The sequence below is a fragment of the Rosa chinensis genome, chromosome 5 (genome assembly GCF_002994745.2).
Source record: "Rosa chinensis cultivar Old Blush chromosome 5, RchiOBHm-V2, whole genome shotgun sequence".
Taxonomy (NCBI): domain Eukaryota; kingdom Viridiplantae; phylum Streptophyta; class Magnoliopsida; order Rosales; family Rosaceae; genus Rosa; species Rosa chinensis.
Window position 1 is genome coordinate 32,971,919 of NC_037092.1, and position 13,187 is coordinate 32,985,105.

Below are 13,187 nucleotides of genomic sequence, written 5' to 3' on the forward strand. Positions count from 1 at the left end.
GGCTTGGGCCTATTGGGTATGGGGACTGGGCTTTGGCCTCAGACCCCATTTTCCTTTTATTTTTTGCTCTATTTTTTTTTACTTCTAATTAAACGTGGCTCTATCATCTTTTGGTTGAGCAACGTGGGATTTGTCCTGATATGTACATTCAGTGTGCCTTGTTTGTCCTAGCGAGGCAACGAGCCATTTGTTTGATCAAATAGACGCAACCTCCAAGTGGCATGATGAAATTGAGTGTGGCTGGGTTTATTTTTGTATCGCAACATAGTGAGAAAATTGTGCTATTTGTAATGATATTTCTTCGTGCTAAAGTTATTTTTCCGATATGTCACCGCTATATCAAAGAAAATTGAGTAGTCATTCGTGCACTCTTTGCTAATTGGTGCTTGTTAGAACACATCGATTTTGTGGAGAATCCTAGTATTATTTCAAGATGTTCTCTTTATACTTATTGTAATTTGGGGTTCAGGCTCTATGTTTCTCCCGTTGTATTCTACAATATCATTAATCAAGGCTTGAAGGCAGCCGCACCAGCCTCATTTCAAAAAAAAAAAAAAAAAAGTGAATTTGACATTTTAAGTCTCATTGATAATTAAAATATTATGTAATTTAAAGAGTATTTACGTAAAACAGAACAATCTCTTGTAGAAAAATAGTATAAATTGACACCAATAAAAAAAAAAGTATAAATTGATGAAAATTTGGCAAATATATTTACAAGCAGTGGAGTAATGCCACGTATAAAAGTGATCAGGGGATGAGGCTCACTTTTTTTTTTTCTCTTCTAATCGGGTTCGATGAGTTCCGTCGGGCAACCCGTTTCCGCCCGTTAACTAACGGGTTGTTAACGGGTTGGCAGCCCATTAACACGTTAAGTTATTGGACGGAAATAAATGGGTTTTTAGCGGGCGGTTAATGGGCGGTTAACGGGTCATGGGCTGAATTGCCAGGCCTAAGTTGAGCATATAAAAGACCCAATCCCTCCCTTCAGAAACAGAAAAAAGAAAAAGGACGAATCCCTAATATACACACAATTTGGGTGAGCCACTTTGTCTCTCACAGACGAAACCATGTCTCTCGCGATCCCAGCTCAGCCGCCCAACCTCAACCCCATAGATCAGGACGACAAGATCCGTACTCATGGTATGCTTTTGATTTTTTTTTGTTTTTGTTTTTGTTTTTGTTTTTGTTTTTGTTTTTGTTTTTGTTTTTGTTTTTTTGTTTTGTTTTGTTTATGAAATTCTCTTTTACTCTGAAAATATGAGCTTTTGGATTGTTGATTAGAATTTGATTTAAGATCCAGAATTTTTTCTGGATTTTTTGAATGAGATGTGCAAAAGGGGTTGTTGTGCTGGAAATAGCTGACAGAAAATTTGTGTTGTGTAATTCTACATCTTGTGTGGCCAACGTCCAATGTTGTGGGTTTAAGTGTCCTTGTAATTGATAGCTGCTGTCTTAGAGGAAGAAGCTGACCATGGATTGCCAACATAATATATATGTAATCGGAGGAGACTAGACTTGTTGTTCTCTGGTCTAGTTTGATTAGGTTTCCTATTCCTAGTTTGGTTGTGTTCCTTAGTCCAATTTGGCTTATGATTTCTACTTTACTACTTTTCATTATATATATTCTCTTTGAATACCTCCAAGATCATGATCTTCTGAGTTTTGTGCTCGACAATGGAGCCACAAACAGGTACTGGCTCAAAAGACTCGGAGCTTGCTGGAATGTCTTTGACTCAACAATTTGACTACTTGTCGCTGGCTCTGCCTCCCCCTCATGGTATGCTTCTGATCTTTGTTTTACAGTTTGTGGGGAATATTTTTTGGAAAATGCCAAGGCTCTATGCTTTTTGGGCGAAAAAAAATTGTCCGAGAATTTAATTTTATACCTTATTTCTGTTGTGGGAAGGTTCCTTTGCATTTTGAAATATTTGCTTTTGGAACTGTGGTATTGTAACATTTGTTTGATTTGAAAATACTTATTAAGGATTATACTGAGAGATCAAGTTTGTTTGTAGAAAATTTAGGAAATTGGCTAATAACTTTACCATTACTAAGCTTGAACTCGAAATCTTTTAAGTAGTGGCTTTCAGTTTGCAGTTTTTGAATAAGATTGTAAAAAAAGTAAAAGGGCGGGTTTGCTAATATGTTTTTCTTGCTTACCTGTTATTTTAGGAACACAGATTTGTTGCCAGAGTATTTGTATTGTTCTCCTTTGTACTTCATACATGTATCTAAATTGTTGTTTACTAATTTCTTGTACAACAAGAAGAAGAATCAGCAAAGGAGGAAGAAGAAGAAGAAGAAGAAGAAGAAGATGAGGATGAAGAATTTGAAGAAGATGAGGAAGAAGAAGAAGAAGAAGAAGAAGAAGATGAGGATGAAGAATTTGACATTTGTGATGTTTGCGTGAAGACTAAGGAACACTGGACATTTGATTGCCCATACCTGGATCGCATCCCAAACCCGGAGAGGACAACTGTTGGCAGTGGCTATGCAATAGTTTGTAGGGGATGTCATGTGTTGGGTGGCCATTCTGATAGGGCCTGGGTAGGACGTGCTATTATGAAGTCTTGTGGTATTTGTGCGGAACCAGCTTCTCACTGGAATTCAGAATGCCCAAAAAACCCTGATCCCGGAGAGTATGACGATTCTAATGACTTTAAGGTGTTGATGGAAGAGATCTATAGTGTCGCATGAGTACTCCTTTTCATTTGCCAGCTCTATGATCGACTATGTTATCCCTCGCAAAATCAGAATTTTATCCGGTGTTTGTGAACACAGTACTATTGTGCCCCCGTTTATGAAAACGCTCATCTACACATTATTATTGTACCGAACTGTTGTTTCTTGCCAACTGTATTCTCTTCTATTGCTGCTTTTATTGAGGTGATCTCTCTCTCTCCTCCTCTTCTTTTTTTTTTTATTTATTTTTATTTTTTATTTTTTTGGGGTTTTTGGTATTATAGAAGAGTTGTTCAAATTGCACGGCAAAATTGTAGCCTAGAAGTTGAATACTTGTACATTGTTAGCGCGATGATCTGACTTCAAGTCTCTTGCTCCTTGTTTTGAAATTGGTATGTTGATCTTTTGATTTGACAATAAAAAGAGGTTTAGTGATAAAAATTGACTAAAAGCCAAGTCGGTCCAAGTTTCAGTACTACACATTGGATGGGATTCTGTTCATTTCGTGTCCCCAAAAAACGATCCAAGGAACTGAAATCAAAAGAACACTCAAATCAGTGTTGTTAGAGATATAGGAGAAAACATATTCTCTGAATACTGTGCATAGGTTGACAGCTTTGAAAGACAAGATGTAAAGGACTCGTCCATGGTTCTGTTTTCATGGGGAGAGCTACACAATATCCTGTGTAGTGTAGACAAATCACATTGCTCCTATGTTAGTAAGATTGATTTTATGTGGGTTGAAGTGTTTCATGAAGAGGTTAAATTGCTACCAAGCTTAGACAATTAGTTACAAAACTCTGTTATAAGCCAGATTTCATACTCTATGTTATTCAGAATACTCTCCGATAAGACAGATCACAATATAGTTATGCCTGTATCAAGTTCAATTCACTTTGAGCATAATCATAGCACTATGCACCTTTCCAAAGAAAAAAAAAATAGCACTGCATAGTAAACAATCATTTTAGTAGTGATAAGTTAACCTAAATTGCTTCCTTGTTAACTTGGCATCAGAGATTAAAATTTTTCTGAATGTACATTTCCATTCCACTTAAGAAGTGGGCTCAACCGACTCATCCAGACAGATAATATTGATAATCCATATTTAAATAGCAGGAAATATAAAAATAAAAAATAAAAAAAAGGAGTCAAATATAAAACAAGAGATTTGATGCATAAAAAGACATACTTCAGTTTCAAATCTTGCAATATTAAATGATGGAGGACAACAAAAGCAGTACTCATTCGTGATAACGAAGCAAAAGTACAGTAACAACAACCAGGATTTAGAAACCAACTCAGTTCATTAGCTTTTCCTAGACTTCATTTGCTTTTAACTCAGCAGATACAGCCTTTTAACCCTCGTTTCAAAAAACAATCAACTGCTAGCACATTTGTTACCAATGGTACTAGCCATGTGATTTTTTGCACCTCTTGTGTTGCTGTCCGCTGCTTTTTAGCAGGTTACACTTAGCCTTAGATGCTCCGGTGAAAGCTTCAGTCTTCAGGACCTTCTTTGTTCCCTCTGACCTCATAGTATTACCAGTACCTTTTTCCACACTTGAATATACCAAATCTTGAACTTGACCAGATAATTTCTCACAGTCACCACTTTCCTTGGTTTCAACAGTTTCATCTATCTTGCTATGTTTCAGAACTTCTGATATAGACAGTGCATCTTCATCCATAGGATCTGCAGCATTCATTTCATTACATGTGGGAGGAAATCCTAGAGCTACAAGGTTATCACTATCATCATTCCTTCTTGTAGATACCTGCACTACTTTTTCTGAATTCTTTGGAGAATAATCACAAGCAACGGTGGCCTTAAATATCTTGTTTGCTTCTTTTGACCCCTCTACGGCTTTCTTTGGTTTCTTTTTCAGTGGAATACTCTTCTGCTCGAGGCATGACTCTGATTCCTGCCACCAGCTCAAGTATCTCATGCTAGTATCTGTCTCAGAAAGCTTGGATGGAACGTACAACTTTGCATTCTCAAAACTGTGGCTGTGTCCAGCAACAGAAGAACATGGAATGTCTTGATTAAATCCAAATTGCCTAGCCACTCGATGAGGGAGGTATTTCTGTCTAGTACCAAATCCAACTAACTCAGCCACCCTCAAAAACATGGCAAATGACATTAGATCATGTTCATCATCCAAGTTTGGACCAACCAACACCCACTTTTCCATTTCAACATAGTATGCAGGAAAAACACAGTTCTTAATGGCCATGGTATAAGGGCGCCGAATGAAACCTTCACCTGCTTTGTCTAAAACGCTCCTCATATTTCCAACATTCAGACAATCTACCTTATCCCATCGAGCCAATCTTGGCTCAGCACAGCTTATAACATTAGGTATAGGCCTAAGTTCCACGAACCTTTCCCATGCCCAAACCTGAACTAAATGAAATGGTGACATGATTGTGGCATCTACAATTTCATTCCTAGCATTCAATCCATTTGAAGCTACAATTGTCATTTTCAGCATACTCAAATCCCTATAAATGTGGGCAAGAACAGCAGGTGCAAGCGCAATTGGGATCCCCCTAGCTAAACGAATCGCAATGGAGAAAACAGCCTTATTGACTGAACTATTAGGAGTATTGTGGAACACATACCTGGACAGCCAAAACACAAGGAATGCTTCATGCTCCAAATCACTCCCACTCTTCATGAATTTCTGCATCCATAACGTTGTGCAAGCATTCCTACACCCAACAAGTAATCGTAGAGTCCTTTTCGCTCTTTCTCAAGCTTCTCTTCTATTTCTCTCAGTTCTCTGCTTTCAAGAGGACTGAAAATGAATTGTTTCTGAGCCAAGGTCTTACTGTGAGATGTTTCTGAGCCAAGGTCATATCACCTCAGATAAGGGAGTTTCAGTAAATCCAGAAAAGATTGAGGGCATAAGGAATTGGAAGAAGCCCATGACTTTAAAGGGGTTAAGGGCATTCTTAGGATTATCTAGTTACTATCGCAAGTTCTGCAAAAATTATGGTATTACTGCCGACCCATTAGCGGACATGCTTAAGAAAGACAACTTCAAGTGGACTCCAAAAGTCAAAAAAGCTTTTGAACATTTGAAGTTAGCTATGACCACCACACCAATACTTGCACTCCCTGATTTTTCAAAGGAATTAATTCACTGTAGAGTGTGATGCTTCTGGTCAAGGTATGGGAGCAGTTTTGTCTCAAGAGGGACATCCAATTGCTTATCTCAGTAAGACCTTGGCTCAGAAACATCTCAGAAACATCTCTTCTATTCCCCCAAAACAGAGAAGCCTCCCAAAACCATAACATCCTCCAATGTGATGGTTGCTTCACCCCATGGAAAAATGAATGTGTTGGTCTCACAACACCATTTCTCAGCAAACCCACAAACCAAATCCTTTTTCCTTTTGATTTGGTACGTGGAATTGAAGATGGCTTCAAAGATGCCAGCTTTCTTCCATGTAGATTGGTGAATAGGGGCCAAGTGAGCGACCCAAGTCTGTAAGTCTTGGTGGTCGAGACGCCATCCACGGAATCGAAGCTTCAATGGCCAGTTTTTTGGGTCAAAACGGGGTGGGAGGGAGGTGAAACCCTGAGGGAGCTTGAAAGGTTCATCAATGGAGGAATTAGGGATAATGGGTTTGAGAAAGTAGGCCTCTTTGCCAAATGGGTCTTCCCCAGTTGGTGAAACCATGGCCATTTCTTTCTCTTCATTCATGGTGTCGACAGAAACTAAGCACAAGACACAGAATAAGGGAGATGATTTTCACTTTGTAGCCAAAAAAAAGAGAGGGTTTTAGGACAAGATGAAAAGAGAGAGGGTTTTGTGCTTTTGTTGGGGTTTAGGGGATTGGGGCAATGCAAACAGAGCCAAAGTTTTGGACAAAGTTGGGTTTTTTCACTTTTTCTTTGGGTGTATCATAGCACAGTGAGATGGTTTAGCTATGAGAAATTGAGAAGAAAGAAGACGTTGAGTCGCAGAGACCTGGTCATGCGAGTCATACAGAGTTACAGACCGGCCCCTCAAGAATGAAAACAGAGCAAATTTTCCTCATTTTTTGTATTTTCTGATCAATTTTTTCCCTCTCCCTCTCTTTAAACATGAAAATAAATAGGACTAAAGGGCATGATAAATTATATTTTTATTCACATTAAATTGAAAATTATAATATATAACTTCTCATGATGCTTATTCAAAAAAAAAAAAAACTTCTCATGATGCTCCATATGAGTAAAAATTACAAGTATATTTACTAACGAGGGAGTACAAGTAAACAAAAGATGCATCTAAAGATGTGCTTTTGAACTTGAACTTACCACTTTGCCAAAAAAAGAACTCTAACTTATCGTGATGAAATCCTATCGGATTTTACTTGGTAACACAGTAAATATATAATTTAAACTGTTCATCATTGGTGTAAATTAATCGAGACAATAGGTCTCACAAATCTCTAATTCTAATGCATTATGGTTCATATGTTTATGTTCATTTTAGTCCTGAACAATTTCCGAAATCATGAGCTCTAAAAAACCAAGTCATATCATTCTCATATATAGAAGTGACACACTACTACTCTCATAGTTTTAATGATATTTTATTATATTTTTCTTGATAACAAGATATTAGTATCATTGGATGTAATAAGAAATCCTAAGCACGGCTGCAAAACAACACACATTATTATAGGAATGGAGTTAGTTGCCTGTTCAACTAATTGAACTATTCCCAATTAGGTTGCATATTGCGCTTAGATCATAGGATCTCCAAATCAACTCGGTTAAGTTTTTGTCAAGCAAATTCATTGAATAATGGCTCAGCTAATTCTCCTCAATCATCTACTTTCTCTCTAGTCACACCTGAAAACAATTGATCCATGAGATTGACTATAAACTTACAAAAGCAAATTCCATTTGAGAGCAGTAGTTTGACATGTATGTCAAGGGCTCAAGGTTACTAGTAGTGTCTTTCCAATTTTAAACAGTTTATTAGACAGCCCCACCTTACATGTTTCATCAGTATTATAGAAGTGCAATTTATTTTTTTTTGGTCTGAAGTGCAATTTAGATTGTAATGCATGGCATCTCCAGTCTCCACAATCCTAATATATCCTCTATCTTCTTTGGATCTTTCATCCACTTTTTTTATTGTTGGGTGTTTGAGTCTCTCATTTTGAAGCATTTCTCAAACGCTTTCCTTTTGTCTTTGAACTTTCCGAGTTCCTATAGCTACATTCTTCTAATAGCAAAATGCTTCTCCGTATGACCATCATAAAGATCTTGTTTTCTTAAGGTGATTAATTGGCTCCTATAACATCAGTAGTAGCTCTACTATATAACTAATGGAAGATAAAAGCCACTTTTTATTGCTTCATTATAGTCAACTTCATTGGTTTTTCATAGGATTCATAAATATATATATATATATATATATATTGTTTAAGTATATTGGTATTGAGAGAGATTGATGAGAGAAGTGTATTTCATTATAGAGAATAGGAGCCCTATATATAGGGATTACAAAGTGCATAATCTAATGTTACAAGGAATACCAATCCGTGTAGGATTGGGAAATCTAGAACCTTCTCTCCTATTCCTATTCCTAGTTTGATAAGGCACACTAAACTTGATTTTCCTTCAACACTCCCCCTTGTGCCGCTCAAACTTGGTGGTGACGCTTCATCCGTTGCCTCGTTAAAAACCTTGCCAGGTAACAAAAACCCTGTGGGACAAAAATAATCCTGGTCGAAGGACAAAAAGAGCACAACACGTCCTTCACTCTTCGAGATCGAACATGTAGACATCATAACTCCCCCTGATGTCGATATCTCCCCCTGATTGCTACAATCGTGGGAGTTCGGATAACTTTCTCAATCCGATGCTCTTCACATGTTTCTCGAAGGTGGATTTAGGTAACGACTTAGTGAATAAGTCCGCTACATTATCCTCTGATCGGATTTGATTCACTTCAATCTTTAGAAGTGATTGTTGTTGCTGATTATAAAAGAACTTAGGCGATATATGCTTGGTGTTGTCACCCTTGATGAAACCTAACTTCATTTGTTCAATACAAGCTGCATTATCCTCATAAATGCATGTAGGGTCATCTGTGGTAGACTTCAAACCACAACTTCCTTGAATGTGTCGAATTACAGACCTTAACCATACACATTCACGTACAGCTTCATGTAGAGCAATAATCTCTGCATGATTTGAGGAAGTAGCAACAAGGGTCTGTTTCGTAGACCTCCAAGATATCGCAGTGCTTCCCATGGTAAAGATATAACCTGTTTGGGAGCGACCTTTGTGAGGGTCAGAGAGGTACCCTGCATCAGCAAAGCCCATCAAGACATCATTGTCGTTTTGATGGAGGGAGATAGGAGGACGCCGGCCACCATGAGCGGCGGCGGCGCCGGCGCCGGCAACATGGCCGGCGGCCATTCCATGGACGGGGGCGTTTTGCCTTTTTGGGTCCGATCCCAATTTTCCGTCATTCCTTTTCTCTCTGTAGGGATAGAATAAGCCCATATCAATCGTACCTCTTAGGTATCGAAAGATTGTCTTTATACCAATCCAATGGCGGCGTGTTGGCGCAGAGCTATGTCTAGCTAACAAGTTCACTGCGAATGAGATATCCGGTCTTGTGCATTGAGCTAAGTACAATAATGCGCCTATTGCACTTAAATAGGGCACTTCGGCCTCTAGGGGTTCTTCGTCCTCATCCCTTGGACGAAACGGATCTTTTCCGGGCTCAAGACTACGGCCGATCATGGGAGTACTTGCAGGCTTTGCTTTATCTTCATTAAAGCGCCTTAGAATTTTCTGAGTATATGCAGACTGATGGATCAAAATCCCATCACTACGGTGCTCGAGTTCTAAACCGAGACAAAACCGTGTTTTCCCAAGATCTTTCATCTCAAATTCGGATTTCAAGTAATTAGCAGTTTCCTTTAACTCATCTAGAGTTCCAATTAGGTTCATGTCATCGACATAAACTGCTACGATTGCAAATCCGGAACTTGTTCTTTTAATGAACACGCATGGGCATATTTCATTGTTAATATATCCCTTCCCAATCAAGTAGTCACTTAGACGATTATACCACATCCGTCCGGATTGTTTTAATCCATATAGTGAGCGTTTTAATCTTATTGAAAACGCGCTCCGTGGTTTAGAGCCACTTGATTTGGGTAATTGAAGTCCATCTGGAACCTTCATATATATCTCTGAATCTAGATCCCCATAGAGATATGCTGTAACCACATCCATAAGCTGCATGTCAAGTTTTTCGGAAACTACCAAACTGACAAGGTAGCGGAACGTTATAACGTCCATTACGGGAGAATATGTCTCCTCGTAGTCGATTCCAGGGCGTTGTGAGAAACCTTGCGCCACAAGGCGGGCTTTATATCTTACCACCTCATTTTTCTCATTACGCTTTCTAACAAAGACCCATTTATGGCCAACAGGCTTTACACTTGGGGGTGTCTGCGTTACAGGCCCAAATACCTGTCTCTTTGTTAGTGAATCCAATTCAACCTGGATCGCATCTTTCCATTTAGGCCAATCTGCTCTTCGTTGACATTCTTCAACAGAGCGAGGTTCGATATCATCATATTCTATAATTCCTTTTGCAATATGATATGCAAATGCATCATCAATCGCCATAGAATTTCTATCCATCATCTCATGTACACTAGTGTAATTTATGGAGATCTCTCTATTCTCTGGAGTTGGTTCTGACATTGGAGCGTCCCCCAATGATGTCTCTTGGACATAACCATAATCCGGAATATTCTCATGAGATGGATTATTTATATCGATGATTAATGGATTATTCTGTGCCAAACTCGCTTTCTTTCTTGGGCGAGAATCCATCGAACCTATAGGCCTCCCGCGCTTCCTGGCAGGAGCCATGGGCCTAGCCACAACGTCACCATCACTGTGAGAGGGGACGTTGGCGCCATGCTCAAATCCTCTTGAGTTAGCGTCATGTCCTCTAGTTTTAGGGACATCAATCCTTGCAGGCACGTTTGCAGCAGGTATGTGTGATCTCGTCACTTTAGCGATATCAGAAAACGCATCAGGCATCGATTCTGCTACGTTCTGAAGATCGAGAATTCTCCGCACTTCAATTTCAGACTGTGCGGTTCGGGGATCAAGATGAGACAGAGTGGGGACAGACCACGACAATTCCGGTCGTTCCTGTTGAACATTGATGTTCTTATCTCCCCCTAACGATGGGAAGACTGTCTCATCGAAGTGACAATCCGCAAATCTAGCGGTAAAGAGATCGCCTGTCAAGGGTTCTATGTAGCGGATAATCGTTGGAGAATCATATCCAACATAAAGGCCTAATCGTCTTTGAGGACCCATTTTGGTGCGCTGTGGCGGCGCAATAGGCACATAGACCGCACACCCAAATATGCGTAAGTGTGAGACATCAGGCTCATACCCAGTAACCATCTGGGACGCAGAGAAGGGTTGGGTGGCAGTGGGCCTCAGACGAATAAGCACAGCTGCATGCAATATTGCATAGCCCCAAGCAGAAATAGGGAGATTGGTGCGCATCACCAATGCTCGAGCAACCATTTGTAGTCGTTTAATGGTGGCTTCTGCGAGACCATTTTGGGTATGAACATGAGGAACAGGATGTTCAACATCAATCCCAATGGACATGCAATAATCATCAAAAGTCTTTGATGTAAACTCCCCAGCATTGTCTAATCTTATAGACTTAATGGGATGATCAGGGTGGTGAGCCCGTAACTTAATGATTTGTGCTAGGAGTTTAGCAAATGCAGCGTTCCTTGTGGACAATAGCATGACATGTGACCAGCGTGTCGATGCATCAACCAACACCATAAAATATCTAAATGGTCCGCATGGTGGTTGAATAGGTCCACAAATATCACCTTGAATTCTTTGCAAGAATGGTATATTTCCTTGGTGTCCTTTGCATAGGATGGTCTTGATCCTAACTTTGCTAAAGAGCAGGCTTTGCAGAACGAATGATGGGCTTTAGAAACAACCAATGAGGATTTTGGTTGAGCCACAAAGTCACAAGTGACTTTAGAAGTAAAAGTTGGAGACAAAGGACCCTTGGTGGCGTCAATGCCACCCTGAGGCCGCAGGGGGAAGGCGGCGCCGGCCAAGGATGGCCGGATTTGGGGGTGAACGGCGCCGTGAGGCGCAGGGGTTCCTTCGGTGTCCAAAAACCGAGTTTTACTTCTTTTCGTTCTGAAAAAGGGATGTCCGTGTGAAGTCTTTAATATACGGATCATCATGTCACGACCTGGGTGTCCCAAACGGTCGTGCCAAAGCCTATACGTGTCGGAATCCCATAAATCATCTCTCATGACATGGTTGGATTCAATGACTCGAATAGTGGTTGCATACAACCCACTAGAGCGACACATAAGTTTCTCTAATACTCGTTTATGTCCGTAGTCATTAGAGGTGATGCAAAGGAACTCTTGTCCATTCTCACAATGTGTTTCCACATGAAAACCATTGGCTCTTATATCTTTGAAGCTCAATAGGGTTCTTCCTGCCCTAGGAGCATAAAGAGCTTCGGTGACATCCAAAGTAGTGCCATTAGGCAACATAAATTGAGCTGGTCCTCGACCATGAATCAATTGAGATGGTCCAGCCATCGTAGTCACAGAAGATCGAGTAGGCGCCATCCATAGGAATAGCTGCCTGTTTCGAAGGATGGTATGTGTAGTGGCACTATCCACGAGGCATTCGAGCTCTCCGGGAAACATACTGAAAAATAATAAAGTTCGAATTTAGAATATGTCCAAGACATTTGAATAAAATAAGTCGATACTTTATTAATGATAGCCAATGATTACATCAAAGTTTCTTGACTAAAATCTAATCCAATATAAAATCAAATAGTAGACAAATCGTAGTCACTTAATCCGTTCGGTAATTTCAATTTTGTTGTGACCAGGTAAGGTAAGGTGAGATTTTGGTGGAGCGTTGCTCACTTTTAAAACCGTTCTCTCAGATCAAACCTTGCCTAGACATCACAAGTACTCTTGAGTACGCCTAGAGGGAAAAAGTTAATACAATAAGTCATGTTATTGATTTAAGGCATAATTGCCATTACATGATTCTTGGAAAAAAAAATAAAGGACTATACTAATCAAAATCTGCAGCATCCTTGTGCAATTCTTTGTCAGATTTAAAGTCCGCTATGGTGAGATTGGCGTGTGCATCATCACCTTCTTCTTCTACATCTTCGGCAAGATAGGTCTCATGTTCTCGAAATTCCCTATATGCCTTGTAATGTGCAGCTAATTGTTTGCTTGCATTGCATTGCTTGAACCAATGTTCAATAGATCCACATCTATGGCATGCATCATTACGATTTCCTCCCTTGAATTGAGATGCATCTTGTGCATGAGGACGAGATCGGCGTCCGTGTTGGACATTGGCGCCACCCCTATGGCCGGCGGCCATGTGTCCCCCTCTCCCACGTTGGCTTTTGGTGCCACGTGTT

At 39.8% G+C, this 13,187-nt stretch overlaps 2 protein-coding genes across 3 annotated transcripts; one reads left to right on the forward strand and one right to left on the reverse strand.

Annotated features, from left to right (window-relative positions):
* Positions 1 to 987: 987 nt before the first annotated feature.
* Positions 988 to 2,870, forward strand: LOC112166865 (NAD-dependent protein deacetylase HST1-like). 2 transcript variants are annotated; one of them, XM_024303789.2, is made up of 3 exons: positions 988 to 1,143; positions 1,694 to 1,780; positions 2,270 to 2,870. In XM_024303789.2, exons 1-3 carry the CDS (start codon positions 1,071 to 1,073, stop codon positions 2,698 to 2,700), a joined length of 591 nt encoding a protein of 196 aa, XP_024159557.1. In that variant the 5' UTR covers positions 988 to 1,070; the 3' UTR covers positions 2,701 to 2,870. The 2 variants fall into 2 exon arrangements, with proteins under 2 accessions (XP_024159557.1, XP_024159558.1); XM_024303790.2 differs by having other exon boundaries at positions 2,273 to 2,870.
* Positions 2,871 to 4,097: 1,227 nt separating this feature from the next.
* LOC112203659 lies at positions 4,098 to 5,378 on the reverse strand. The gene has a single exon (XM_024344588.1). The coding sequence runs from the start codon at positions 5,376 to 5,378 to the stop codon at positions 4,098 to 4,100; it is 1,281 nt and encodes a 426-aa protein (XP_024200356.1).
* Positions 5,379 to 13,187: the final 7,809 nt, after the last annotated feature.

Coding starts and splice junctions, on each gene's coding strand:
- LOC112166865 (XM_024303789.2), top strand. CDS start 1,071: ATGTCTCTCGCGATCCCAGCTCAGCCGCCCAACCTCAACCCCATAGAT. Junction 1,144..1,693: donor CGACAAGATCCGTACTCATG/GTATGCTTTTGA, acceptor AGCCACAAACAG/GTACTGGCTCAAAAGACTCG. Junction 1,781..2,269: donor GGCTCTGCCTCCCCCTCATG/GTATGCTTCTGA, acceptor TTGTACAACAAG/AAGAAGAATCAGCAAAGGAG.
- LOC112203659 (XM_024344588.1), bottom strand. CDS start 5,378: ATGCAGAAATTCATGAAGAGTGGGAGTGATTTGGAGCATGAAGCATTC.